This window comes from Corvus moneduloides, chromosome Z, assembly GCF_009650955.1.
Source record: "Corvus moneduloides isolate bCorMon1 chromosome Z, bCorMon1.pri, whole genome shotgun sequence".
In the NCBI taxonomy this organism is placed as follows: Eukaryota; Metazoa; Chordata; class Aves; order Passeriformes; family Corvidae; genus Corvus; species Corvus moneduloides.
Window position 1 is genome coordinate 75,225,182 of NC_045511.1, and position 14,577 is coordinate 75,239,758.

General features: G+C 45.2%; 1 protein-coding gene across 7 annotated transcripts; it reads right to left on the reverse strand.

The window, feature by feature from the left end:
* Nucleotides 1-2,723: 2,723 nt before the first annotated feature.
* ANKRD34B (ankyrin repeat domain 34B) lies at nucleotides 2,724-8,361 on the reverse strand. 7 transcript variants are annotated; one of them, XM_032097583.1, is made up of 3 exons: nucleotides 6,710-8,216; nucleotides 5,609-5,658; nucleotides 2,724-5,358 (listed from the first exon to the last, which is right to left on the reverse strand). In XM_032097583.1, the coding sequence occupies exon 3, from the start codon at nucleotides 5,309-5,311 to the stop codon at nucleotides 3,821-3,823; it is 1,491 nt and encodes a 496-aa protein (XP_031953474.1). In that variant the 5' UTR covers nucleotides 5,312-5,358; nucleotides 5,609-5,658; nucleotides 6,710-8,216; the 3' UTR covers nucleotides 2,724-3,820. The 7 variants fall into 7 exon arrangements, with proteins under 7 accessions (XP_031953474.1, XP_031953477.1, XP_031953480.1 ...); XM_032097586.1 differs by having other exon boundaries at nucleotides 5,601-5,658; XM_032097589.1 differs by adding an exon at nucleotides 8,225-8,361 and having other exon boundaries at nucleotides 2,724-6,845.
* Between the last annotated feature and the right edge of the window lie 6,216 nt (nucleotides 8,362-14,577).

Below are 14,577 nucleotides of genomic sequence, written 5' to 3' on the forward strand. Positions count from 1 at the left end.
TTAGCTGGAAAAGTAAGTAGTTGTGGTGTATATCAGATGCAGAAAGATAAAGGTCTTCCTTGGGATTCATGAGGGGAAAAAAAGGAAATTTAATGACTATTCAGTTTACTATTTTTGTGTAGCTGCATCAAATTATGGCAATATTCTTTTGGAAGTGCTGTGCAATTGTAAAAGACAAAGATCAAAACAAAGCAATTACTCCTTAAAAGCAAAACCAAATTAAATGTGCAGGGAAAGATACTTTGAAGACTGTATTCTGAACATTGCACCTTAAACACAACCTTGAAAACTGCTGGTTTATGACATTTTTGTGTAGTGACTTGCTGTTCTTAAACCTCTTAAACCAAAATAAAGGGAGTTCTTATATAATCACCGCTTTTTGTGAAGCCACCACTGTTGTTTTGAAGTTACTTTCATTGTATGGTCTCACAGCATTTTGCAGAGAAAATGAAGACTAGGGATAAAAACAAAAAAACCCCAAATTGTTTTTCACCTCTCTAAATGAACCAGGAAGGTTTAAAGTCCTTTCTGTCACGGGTTGTGTGTGGCTGTCGCTGATGGCGGCGGGGATGTCACTCGGGGCGGTGCCGCTGTGTCACTGCCGTGCCTGGGGCTCTGAGGTCACTCTGCGAGCTGCAGCAGAGGAGCTGCCTCTGCTTTCGCTCTGAGAGCTGAGGGACGAGGAGCCACAACCCTGAACATCAGCCAGGGAGGCTCCAGCCTGTGGTGCTTCCCGTGCCAGGAGCCATGAAGGACACCTGGACGGTCTTGTTTTTAACCCGGGTATCTTGGGAAGGGAGGGATTTAACATCAGAGACTCGGGTCAGCCTGACCGTTCTTTGCTGAAAAGAACGTCGGGGTGGCTGGGAAATGTCAAGGATTAAGACTTCAGAGATAACACAAGTGCATCTCTGCTCCACAAGTGGAACCACGGGCAGCTTCCGGCAGGTGGAAAGAGCCTCTCTCACACCATACTTTGGACAAATTTAGCTATATTGGATTAAATCGAAGTAACTGTTCCCATTTTCTTGTACAGAGGCAGGCTGAGAAACACTTCTGAGTGAGTACCTTTTGCAGTGACTCATCATTTCCTGAGTAGTGAATAAAAGCATGTGATTATTTCCATGTTCCCTCTGAGGGGGAAAAAATAACTTTTATTTATTCAGCATTACAACAGCAAGAGAACAAAGCTTTTTCCTTTGAAGATCACTTGTAACAGTAACACAAACAATAATATTAACACTTCACACTACTTTGCATCACAATTAATCACAAAATACTGGTAACACTACTGAAAAACTTCCCCTTTCAAGACACTTGCCACTTCCCTTCATTGTCTGAGCATTCGTAGAAAAATTATGGTTTAATTAAGGGAGCCATAGTCCCATATACATAATTAATTTAAAAATCAAACCAGCATAAATTGGGCTTTTTACCCTAAGCAAAGATACCAGTTAGAACACCTGATGATAGTCAATTTCTTCTACAAAAGAATTTATATTTTTTTAAAGATCTATTTTTCCCTTCAAATATTTAATTTAATTATGAGATGAAGAGATGAGAATTTGCCATTTCCTTTTATAATATCATGAAACCATTTGGAAAGTCTATTGTGTGTAGAGACCAATTTGTACTCAGTTAATACTGACATACGTTGTTCCCCATAATTTCTGTACCATGAAAATATATCCACCTAATCCTTGTTTGTACCTGGTGTGCACAGGGGCTGATCCAGGAAAACCTCCTGAAGGAAAAGGCAGAACCTGAATGGAAACAAATACTCCCAAAAGGTTATTTACAGGGAGTATATGTTTATAATCCCCTTTAAATGGTTCAATGTTTAGAATCCCCATTAAATTGTTTTATTGTGATGATCCCCATTAAATATTCGTATGTTTGTGATCCCCTTCAAATTGGTTTATGTCTCCAATCTTCTTTAAATTGGTATATGTTTAAGATCCCCTTCACACTGCTTTATGCTTAAGATCCCCGTTAAATGTCTCCTACTAAGTGCAAAGCTAAATAACATTACAGGCTTATGTTAGGCAATGTCAGATTTGGTGAACCCTGACTGAAGCTGCAACAAGACAGGTTGTGCCCACTGAATATTTTCAGGAAGGAATACCTAATGTCAGTATACTGAAATTCACGTTACACAGACACTATTTCAATACAACTAATTTCTGTAAATTACAACAAAACAGAACACATTCACTTTTTCTCAATACTTAGAAGATGAGCTCTAAAATGCTAAATGCAATACCAGAAATCCAGGATCTATGAGGTGCACACAAAGACAAGAGAGATACTTGGAATCACAAAACACTAATGGAAAGGAAAGAAAGATTTTAAGATAGAGATACTTGAAAATACGCAGTAGCTTGGAGGCTGCAGAGGACTCCTTTCCGCTTGTGGGAAACTCAGTCCTGTTTCAAATTAGGCAAAATGTGGGTTTCCATCTCCCAGGTGAGTTTCATAGTCAGACTCACAGAATCACAGAATGGTTTGGGTTGGAAACCATCTCAAATAAAAGCCAATCTCATTCCAACCCCCCTGCCATGGGCAGGGATGTCTTCCACCAGACCAGGTGGCTCCAAGCCCCATCCAACCTGACCTGGGACACTCCCAGGGATGTGGCAGCCACAGTTTCTCTGGGAAAACTGTGCCAGTGCCTCAACTTCCCTTGTTATCTTTGTGTTGAAGTTGTGATGCAGTTTGAGTTACCTGCTTTGTCTGAGCAGGAGAACAGAGCTCTTCTCTGCTCCAAAGAATTGTGTGTGTGTGTGTGTGTGTGTGTGTGAAGTGCCCCTGCTCATGAGGACAACATCTCGGTGTGTCCCAGCATCTGTACCCTGGTGAAAAGGGCTGTGACTGGGGGCAGATTGCTCCAGCCTGACATGGAGATCTCTTCCTGGGGGACTGCAGAACTGCAGAAAGTAACAGACCCTGACTGAGATCCAGGCTCTGCCTCCCCCACCCTCCTTCTTCTGAAGGGAGCAGATCCCAGGGGCTGTCTCTGGGGCTGTCTCCGGGGCAGCCCGAGGTGGCCGCAGTGCCTGGGGGGGCAGCGCTGGTTTGTGGCACATCCAGGGCTTGTCACTCGCCCTGCTGGGCTCCCGACAGCGCTGCCCGGCGTCGTGTGCAGGGCTGGAGAGCGCCCGTGCTGTGCACCACTGGCTCCCAGTGCCAGCCAGGCGTCTGAAGCACGCTCCCAGTCCTTAGCTGGAATTCCGTGGGCAGCACAGCTCTGCAACGTGTCATCAGCTCTGCAGTGTCTGCTTGCTTGCAGTGAAGCTGTTGAGGCCAGGAGACACTGCCTGTGTACACCTGCTGCTACCCACCCCACTGCGTGCTGACGTCTCAGGGTTCTCTGGATATATACAACCTGATAGAGTCAGTCTGGTGTCCAGCATCACAGTCCAATGTTTCAGGTTCCCCAATTCCATGTGCACCACCTCTCTGCGTGCAGAAAGGGTGTATGTTTGGGGAAATCTAGGAGGGGTAGTATGTACAACCTACAATGAGAACTGCAATGCCTAAGGCCATTGTGGGTTCATTCTGTCACAGGCAATTTGAAAACTTTACAAAAGCAGCAAATAAACATTCCTTAGTCTGCAGAAGGCAGCCTCATTAGGTAAGTATGTCTTTTCATCCAGTCTCTGAGCTATCCCACTCATCCTGAGGCAGACATCACTTTACATCACAGCCCTACTGTATTTTGTGATACCTACCATTACATTCAAGGACTGCAGTGAATATTTACATATCATAAAGATCCCCTTTGCTCTCCTGGTAAAGATTCAGTCATTGCTGAATCTGCTCAGACTGTAATCTGCTCATATGGCCTCCTCCGCAGCAGATTCGTATCTTTGGTCCCCCTAGGGGCAGCAGATCCTGGTGGTACTGAGTGAGTTTGTCCATAAGAAATCATTCCAGAAACTGTGTTTATGACAGTGAGCTCTGGACCTGGGGGGTGAGGGTTCACATTCAGTGGTGGCAGAAAACCTGGCCTTGTCTGATCCAGCACTAAGGCTCCTGAACCCTGTTCCTCTAGAGAAGCCTGATTTCTGCCTCTCGGAGAAACAGGAGACATCTTCTCCAGAACTCTTCTCGGACTTGGTAACAAAGTCTGGTATGTAGAAAGAATTTCTTTCTTTCCTTTTGGTGACTTACTGTCTTTTGTATCAGCAGCAGGAATGAGACTGTTAGTTAGCTGAGAACCGGAGATGTTGTAATTTGATTCTCCACTTCCCTTCTTGATAATACTGCCGAGGTTTGAAAGTAAGCTGATTTGTCCCAAACTGGCATCCATGCCCATAGGAATCTCACTGGGGTTATGTTTCTCTTCAGTAAAAGGAGTCTGATAGTTTATTGCATCGCGTAATGCTTTCCTTGACATGGTTTGATCAGAGGTTTTCAGTACATGAGCAGTGTCTTTCCTGTCTCTACTTTCGTGACTGGTGGTGACGCCCTTGGATAAGTCAAAGGCACTGAATTTACAGGAGAGGTCTTCTGTGGGACTGATAGCCCGAAGTTCTTGTGAAGAAGCAATTTTCCTCTGCGGAAACGCTGCTGGACAGCACTTTAGCCACGGATCACACTGCAGCACCTGTGTCAGCTTGAACCGTGCTGGTGTTGAGCTGGATTTGGTCATTAGTGGCACTGTTTCAGATGGGTTATCATATGGGTGTCCACCATACAGCTCTTTAAAGCTGAATGGGTCTTCTGGACCCTCGCTTGATTCTATTTCTGACAGGGAGGTGCAATCAGCTGGGGAAGCACATTCCTCGAGGTCTGGAGGAGGCACGTTCAGGTACTGCTTTGTCTTCTGCCTCCCTGATGCAGACTTGCCTGTGGTGATGATGATCACTTCTTTCCCTCGTGCCTTGCAGGCCTTAAGCAGAATTTCCAGGGTGTCCTTGTCTGCGGCGTTTATTGCGTACACCAGAGCAGAGCAGTTGGAGTGGTCTGGCAGGCTCGGGTCAGCTCCGCTCATCAGCAGCAGAGACACCACTTCAGGGCCTGCTTTTTCCATGCAAGCATGCATCAAGGCTGTCTTCCCAGATTTGTCCTGTATGTTCGGGTCAGCCTTGTTGTCCAGCAGGTATTTCACCATCTTTGCCTTGCTAGCACTCTGTAAGTCCACATGTTTGGTCATACAAGCAATCATGAGAGGGGTCTCGCCCCTGCTGTTGCTCTCATTGACATAGGCCCCGCCGTCAATCAGCAGCCTGGTGAGGCGCAGGCGCCGCTGGTACACGGCTTTGATCAGGGAGTAGCCCTCGGGCGGCACGTCCACCGCATCCATCATCCTGGTCTGCTCACCTGCACCTTCCTAGGGGCTGCAACCACACCTGGCTGCCGGACAAACCAAAGGGGTCCCCCAGAGAAATAGAAGGAAATTGAAAAAAAAAGAGAGGATTTAACTGTGCTAATTGCTCCTGTAAACAGCCCTGGGTTTTGTGAAAAAAGTATGAAGGGAAGAAAGGAAGAAAGGTTTTCCCACACTTTAGGCTTACAAGAAAGGCATTAAAAACTTAAAAAAACCCCCACTTCAATACAGTTATAACATTTATAGAAGATTAAAGCAAGACCATCACCTCCTTACTTTTTGACTGTCCTGTACACAGTCCTCTGCCTGCGCAGACAATATCAGCTCTACAACAAAAGAAACATTTGACCGCATCAGAGAGAATCAGGAGGTTTCACACAGAAAAGCTTAATGTGGCATAAATAACAAAAGGTCTTATATAAATGTATACCTGCAGACATGCAACTAAAACTTTTATGTTGTGTATGTGTTTGCTTACCTGTGTGTAGGGAAAACCTTTAGAGAAAAAACCCCAGTATTTAATAATTGGCAGAGCAATTTAATTTCAATAGAAGATTAGGTATGGATTAGATTATTACATTCATTTATTTACAGTCTATTTCTAGAGAAATAAAAATGTTTAGCTAGTTTAACTGTAAAGGAAATTAATTAATCATTTTTGTTCATCACTGAAAACACTACTAATGTTCTGGTGATTAACTGAAAAGCAGTAATTTCATTCTGTTTTACATTGAATGCCAAAATCAAAGGATGATCTCAATATAGTTTGTTCCAAAAGTCCAACAAGCCAAAAAAAAAAAAAAAGCCAAAAAAGAGTCAGATTTCCTCCCTGGAAATCTGCGGAGGAAATCTGACTTTAACTGGAGGCTTGTTTTTTTTTTTCCCCCTCTGTCTTGATAAAATATTTTTAAAAGGTAATTGCATCGAAATTACTTTAAGGATTCACTCCATTATACTGAAAGTACAGGATTCAGTACTGTCTATCTCAGCTTTCATTGAAGTGCAAATCATTATTATGATTTTTATGTGTACTTTTGACTTGTAATGCATTCAAGATTATTGTAAAGTCTTTTATAAAAGTATCCCATCAATTTGTGCGTTTAGGTTTCCAGAAGGAAACTGCAGAGAAGGATCTGCTACATAACACACGTGCTGGAATTTTGATTGTGTTCTCCTTTGGTTTTGACCTACCTGGAAGTTATTGGTGATTTTACATTTCTTCCTATTTATCTAAAGCTCTTCTGATACTTAACTGCTCACTTTACTTAAGCGATGGCATATAGCTCTTATTACATCAGCATTTTCATCTGTAGAAATACCTTTTGTGGCCAAAAGGACATTAAATACTAAACAGGCATGGAAAGAGAATAATGCTACCTGAAGTCGTGCAGCAGGTCAGGGCTAAAGGTGAGGCTGTTTTTCTGACATCTCATCTAACCCCTCCTGTTGCCTAAAGTTGCTGTTTCTGTCGACTTCACCAGGACTGCTGATCTGGTGGGGGTGGAAGGCTGTCCTAAGACAGAAGTTGAAGTTTGAAGTTAGGAGTAAATGGTGTTGGCAGGTATGAACCTGCCTGGAGAAAGCCTGAGATGTTTCTGTGCAGAGAAAAGTGAAGAGAAGGTACATGAAATGGGGAACAAACCCCCACAAGTACTGCAGAATCAGACATTGTACAATCACAAGAAAGTGTTACAGACTCACAGCTGGAACAATATAAAGCAGAACACACTCGCAGTGCTGGAGGATAGCCACAACTTCATCTGGAGAATCTGTTAACCATATCACACCTGGCCTGGGTACAGCCTGCTCCAAAAACTCCCCAGCTGGCTATTTGGAAGTGAAGGACCACGGGTCAAGCAGATTCCCTAAAACAGTAATCTATTGGATAACTCATTGCAGAACAGATTGAGATGATAAAATAGTCCTAAATGTAATTAACTGCTGTGTCAGAAGTACTCCACGAGTTCCTAAGGTATTGGGACTGACACAGTTGCCTCTCACTTGTGAAGGTAAACTTTAAAAGCAGCTTCAATCTTTAAAGCAGTTTGAGGAATGAGGAACTCTGCAACTCAGTGTGAGACACTGAATCATGGACTAGTCTGTCAAATCACCCACAAATTCCTCTTATTCTTGTACAAATAATATTCCTGCATGGCTTTTTCTGTCTAGAAAGTGCTTAGTTTTATTTTCAAAAAGTAATATTGTCCTGGAAAGTACTCTGAGACAATGGAGCACCAGGCACCTTATCGTATGAAAACCTGGTTTTCAATCTAATAGTCTAAGCAATCACAACACTGAGGGGGAAAGAGCCCATTGATGTTATAACATATTAACACAGGCAACAGTGTCATGAATATGTGATATGAATGAAGGAGTTCTTGCAAAGTATTCCTCACCTTTTAATGTGAGAGCCAGATTTTCTGCCCTCAGTGCCTCAGCACCCTCAGAGTTAAACAAGCTCTCACAGTTGTGTTTACAGAGTCTACAATCATTCCAGTAAAATTGCCATTGATTCTCATCTCAGAAAAAAGACATGCTTTCACACTAAAAGAGCATAAGCATTTAAGTATTTTTATGATTCTTCATATACACATTAAGCCTGGCAAATTCAGCCAGGGTAATAAAAACTTGTTTTCCTAGTTGAAATTTACCACATATGAGCTACTTTTGATTTTAAAAAATTACCATTCCAACGCTGCCAAAACTACTCCACCACCACCCCAAAGTTTCCACCACAACTTGCAACCTGACGGCTCTAAAAGGCTCCCTGAGAGGAGCTGGGAAAAAGCAAGGACTGGAAACTTCTCGGCAGAGAAGTGACAGCACGCACAGTAATACTATAAAGACCATGAATACTAAATAAAGGCTGTGAAATGAGTTTAAATACTTTACCCGCGCGCTGTCGGCGGCGAGGCGGCAGCGCCGTTCCCTGCGCGCCTCTGCTCTCCCGCGCCGGGCGGACGGGACGGAGCCGCCGCTCCTGGCGCCGCCGCCGGGAGCCGAGCGACACCGGGACACTCGGGAACACCGGGACACCGAGCGCCGCCCCCGGGACCGCCCTCGGCCTCGGCGGGGCTGGGCCGGCGGGGCGGGCTGGGCCGGGGGGGCCGCAGTGGCTGCCCCTCGCATCCCCCACCCCCGGGCCCACCCCCTCACGGCCCCCGCACCCCTCGCGGGCCCCGCTGCCCCCTCACGCCCTCTGGCCCCCCGTATGCCCCACACCTACTCCCCCTCAGCCCCAAATCCAGACCCACAGCCCCCCTCACACCCTCAACACCCCGCAGGTGCCTACACCTGCTACCCCTCACACTCCCGTCCAAATCCACACCCCTCGCACCCGGGTACCCCTCACACCCCACACATCCTTCACACCCCACACACCCCTTACACCCCAGATAGCCCTCAGATCCCTCACACCCCTCGCACCCTTTGCACCCCACATACCCCTCACATCCCACAGCACCCTGCTCTTACCCACCCCTCCTGTCACCCCAGGTACCCTCACACCCCTCACACCCTCCCACAGCCTCACAGCCCCACACACCCCGTCACCCCCACACCTCCTGACCCCAGCCCGGTTCCCTCTCACACTCCCGTTCCCCCACCCCGCAGCACCTCCAGCTGTTTCCCCTGGAGCGGAGTGTGGCCGCCCTGCTCCGGGCAGCAGCAGCGCTGGTATAGTGTCTGGCTGTACTTCTTGATCTCCTGTAGGTGCAGCAAACGGGAGAAACAACCCACTGAAGGCCTTCCTCACCACCACACTGCTTCCAGGGCAAGGATTTAATGGGGATGAGAGGAAGCTGAGCCCAAGGAGATGCTTCCCTCAGGTGTGATCAAGTTTGACTTTGCAATAATTCCTAGTTAATTTCACAGGCTAAAATCCTGTGACATTTCAAAGCATGGTCAAAGAAACTTCCTGGTTTCTATGCAAGTTTAGGATGCTTTCACAAAAACACAGACTGGTTGAGGTTGGAGGGGATCTCTGGAAGTCATCTGGTCCAAGCCTCCTGGTCACCTGGGAACAGCTAGAAGCCACCTGCCACCATTTCTTTTATGTCTCCAAGGATAGAGATTGCACAACCTCTCTGGGCAACCTGTGCCAGTGCTTGGTCACCCTCACAGTGAAAAACTGTTTCCTGGGATTCAGAGGGAGAGCCTTAATTCAGTTTGTGTGCGTTGACTCTTTCCATGTCACGGAGTGCTGGGAAGGATCCGGCTTTGTCTCATTTGCACCCTCCTTTCAGGTGTTCGTGTACAGTAGTGAGATGCCTTCTGGGCACTCTCTTTTCCAGGCTAACCAGGAGCAGCTGCCTGAGCACCTCTGACAAAGGTCCTGTGGGGATCTTCTGGGAGACAGTGCCAAAGGCTCCACTGAAATCCAGGTGGGCATTATCCATGGCCTTCTCTTGGGCCACTCAGGTCATCGCAGGAGGTCTTCGAGTTGGCCAAGCTTGGCTTCCCCTTGGAGCAGCCAGCCTGACTCTTCCAATCACTGTGCTGTGCTGTGGTCTTCTCTAGTTGCTTGGTGCCTATGGTGATGCTCATGGAGTATTCTCAGACCTATATGTGAGCAACAGGACTTCCTGATGGTCCCCTGGAGACTCCAAGGATATTTCCTCGGAATGCAACTCGACTGGGCTTCCTCGCAAACGCTGTGCACTGCGGGGCTGTGGTGCTGGCGCCGTGTGAGACCCTGTCCTCACCCCCTGGCAAGGCACTGCTGCCTCACTGACACTGTCTGAGCACACAGCAGAAGCCAACAGGCGAGTGCAGCAAACCAGCAGGGGAGGCGAGGGTAAACTGACAGCCAAACGAGCCACCACAGTCGGTACAATGAGCAGCAAGTCACAGCACAGCATCCAGCGGCAAAGGACTGATTTAGGCATCACAGGAAAGAGAAGGTTCCAGAAGCACTGTGAAGGGGATTTGTGCCTTGCTATTTTTTAAAAGTGGACGTCAGGATCAATGAGAGGCCGTCATGACTAAGAGCTGGAAAAATGGTATGAATAAGCCACTAAGACAAACAGCATTCCAAGGGCAGGTTCCTCAGTTACTCTTTTAACCTTCTCTTTCAAAAACTAAGTTGGGAGAATGTCCACAGATGTTTTGGGGGTTTTTTTGCCTGTGGTAAGATTCTAATCTTTTCCTCTCCACCTTATCTACATTCTTAATACACAGTCTTTGTCATGCAGCCTCAGAACATCGTGGGTACTGAGCACCAACTCTTCAGGAGTTTACTGCTCTTCACAGTCCTGTTGTTGGGTTAATTCTATGAGATGGAGAGGCAGTGCACACTTGTGTATATACCAGCACTCCTGCTGCTGAAACAGTACCACTTCTGTAGTTCTTGCAGCTCTAAATGTCCGCTTTCTTATTCCTCCTTCCATCCCTGCCTGCATTGTGCTGTTGTGCTTGATAGCCAACATGAATCATTGACCAACAAAAAAAAGGTGTATCAAACCAGCTCTTGGAAGAACACTTTTATGAAGATAATTAGATTTTTTTCTTATAAACATCACCATGGATACTCTTGGTTGGATAGAATAACAACTATTGGTATCAAGAAGTTCCTGTTAAAAGTGAAGGAGAGTGGAAAACCAGAGCAGGGAACGCATCCATGCAGCACAAATTTTATTATAAAACACAAAAGATGTTTGCATATGCACATGACATATTTGTTTATTGCACCTCTTGATATCCCTTGCCTCTATTTCACTGACAGTTGGGCTACCTGGATATGTACCAGGAGAAAGTTCCATGGTCACAAAATTCTAATATTAATTTCAATTGACTAAAAATGTTTGTCACAAATGAGTGTCTTAGGTTTCTCAAAGAATCACTGGCAGAGGTATCATCAAATCAGATTTCATGTAAAAGTGAAAGTGCAACAAAGTTCATTGGCATGGTTCATTTTACTACTTACCACACAGTTAAAGCACACAGACCAAAATCTAGAATCAATCAATCTAAAATTAAAATCAACCAAAAGTGATATATGTGGAGGCTGAGGACAGGACGAAGAGTAAGAATGGGAAAGGGTAAGCATAGAAAGGAATAAGGGAGACCCTCTCACTGAGTTACAGGGTTCAGAGCATACCTCCCTGCAAAACATAGCCTCAGACTCAACCAAAGCTTTAGGTCTAAAGATTTTAACAGCACCTAAACTTAACAGCACTGAGTTGATAGCCTAATTTAAAGAATTTAAAAGACTCTAGAATTTACTAGAAGCATGACAGTAACTCATAGGCTGGACTTACGAGTCTTATGCATTTAAGAATCGGACAGCAACATTCCTCCTACATTTGCTGTAGCACATTCACAGTCACTTGCACACAGACCCGGAGCCTGTACAGGGTGTGTACAATCCATGTACAGGTTCATACCTGTGGGGAATCCCCCTGAGCTCAGGGAAGGACTCATGTGGGTGCCTCTGCATTTTCACAAAGGGTGAAGGGCTGAGCCCTGAGCAGTGTGGGCCCAGCGCAGGCTCTGTCCCCCGCAGCATTGGCCCTCTGAGCATCGCCAACGTGAGCATTGGCTGGCTCTGAGAGACCCTGCTCCAAAAGAGGAGCTGGGCACAGCCCCTGCAGGTTCAGGAGAGCTTGGGGGGGTCTCACTTAGGCCCAATGTTTGCAGGGTCAGAAGGGAGTTGGCTTTATTCATAGCAACTTTCCACCCGGATTGCAATTCTGGTTGGTAATTTTCTTTGAATGTTCAATAACAAAACTGTTTGTCCACTTGGACTTGCTCATTAGCCAGCACTAGATCCTGGGAACAGACAGTGTCTCTGATAAGGCAAGAGGAGCTCAGCCCAGGTGCTGTTCATCAAGGCCACGTGGCCTAATGAGCATTTCTGAGATCACAGAGTGGCCCCCGGTGGGTGATTCTTGATAAACTGTGCCCAAATATGGGCGGGCAGGCAGGCAGGAACGAAAAGCACGAACTTAGTTTTCTGGTTGCCAGTTGCTAGCCAGTTGCAGGAAGCCCAGCCCTGGACTGCAGGCCTGGAGCCCAGGAGCCTTGTTCTGGGAAGGTGGTCTCAGAGTGGAAACCCCTGGCTCGGCAGCTGGCAGTCGGAGCACACCTGAGGGCCTGTGGGGGTCTGAGTGGTATCAACCACAGAGGGGCCTTTCTGTGTCCTTGGGGACCCTGGGAATCAGCTGAGTTATCTGCTTCACTTTGTTTAGAGGAAAGTAAAAGAAAGAAAAGGAACGGAAATAGTTAAATTTGATCTGACATCCCCACCCCCTCCCCTGGTTTTGGATTTTGCTTCCCATGAGAAATTGTAAACACTCTATCATGTCTGTTTGGTACTGGCCAGCCTTGGCCTACACCAGCAAGATCTCATTCAAGGGAAGGAGGAGCCATGATTTCTTACATATGTAATTACTTGTATATTAATGCATTGCCATGTAAATTTTTGAGCATGATAAAATGCAACGTAAGTCATTCTAGTAATTCAGTTACTTTATTATGTATTAGTGCATAGAATTCTTTGAAAATGGTGAATAAATGGAAAAATATAGAAGTATAATTAACTTGGTTTAGTTGAATGACTAAAAAAAAGCCCCAAACCCTGAAACCATTTTTATCACATACTAATTTGGTAGCTTAAATACGTTCTAAACCATTAGGTACAGAGGCAGATGTTTACTGTACTAGCACTGTTTGCTGAGAGGAATGCAGTAATGTTGTAAACAACAGTGTTCTTAATAATACATCTCTTAAATGTAACAGGCACAGCTGCTTGCTTGTTCAAAATCTTGAAGGGGGATTATGGTCGTGATGTAGAGACATCAGTTGAGAGGTCTAAGAGAGAAGTGGAGTGCTATGTTTTGTGCTTCAAAAATAATGACCAAAACCAAACAGAAGGAATTAGGAGCCTATGAAGTATCTCACAAAAACCCCCATACGTGCAGTGTAATATCCAGCGAAGTACCTTGTTATGTTATTGGTTTGTTTAGCCAGGCAATTTTGAGGCACACACGGCATTGCACAGTCCCTGCTAACAGGCTCTGTGCGGCCCCTCAGGCACGCCGGACGCGCTGTCTGGCATGACCCTCTTCCTTCAGTCACATCATGCCAGTGCCGAGGTATCTCCTGGTTTTTGTCACACATGTTTTAATTAGCTATTTATGACATGGAGCTTTCTGCCTGGAAAGATATTATCTCTGAAGTGTTTGGTGGTTTATTGCCAAGTACTTTGATTAAAAAACTGAGTGTGTGTGGGAATTGCACTTGTGACGCTTGCAGGAGTAATTGTGACTGGTGATGGAACCGGGGCTTCCTCAAACAGTTTTAGAGAATATATTGCAATAAATGTCTTGTTCCATGGGCACAAGTCTTTGCAATGCTGCAGAATTCAAGTGCTACCTTCCTCTGTGCTATAAATCAGCAGGCTCACGGGATAACACTTTTGCCAGTTCCCACAGTCTGTGAACATCCTTAGAGCTGATTCTTTCTCATACACACATTCATAAATTGTTGTTTAGATTACAGCAGAATGCTGGGTGTACTTCTATGTCCAGAGCAGTTTCTAAAAGAATCTGAATTATATACTAGGAAAAAACAGAGTGAATTGTGCAGAAAAAAGTTAAACTGGTCTGCAACAAAAGGAACAGAAGTTACATGATTCCATCGGAAAGATAACCATAATTTCATGACAGACACTGAGAGTCAACACTGAAGAAATTGATTTTGACTGGCTGAAATAGCAATGCGCACAAACATACTCAGTGAGTAAAGAACTCCAGTTGAATGGGTTGCCTTTTACTGTGACAAACAACTGAACAGACATAAGAAGAAAAGGATTTAAAATTAATAAGAAAAAAAAAAGTTTTTCTAAGCTTAGATATGTTAAATTAGTGAGGTTTTCCACCTAGGACTGCTGGTGGGACCAGACCTAAATTTTAACATTTTTGAGCAAAACCTAACAAGAGGCGGTATAGTGATTAAAAGTTCCTTCTTGCTCTTGTGAAAATGAAGCTCTTTTTTAAGCTGTTTTCACAAGAAATCATTTTCAGGAGCTTTTTCGGACATGTTCAATGAGCTACCGATACAGAACTAAAAAGACTAAAAGCTTCTAAAGTGCTCCTTAGTACAACTGAACAAGCATCAGTGCAATTCAGTGGCCCAATCCATTTTAAGTTATTGAGGTGGAACAGGGATCTCCAGTGAAGGGCTGGTAATCCATCCACTGGGACAGCTGTCCAAAACCAATGTGAGTGGTCTCAGCAGGGTTTTGT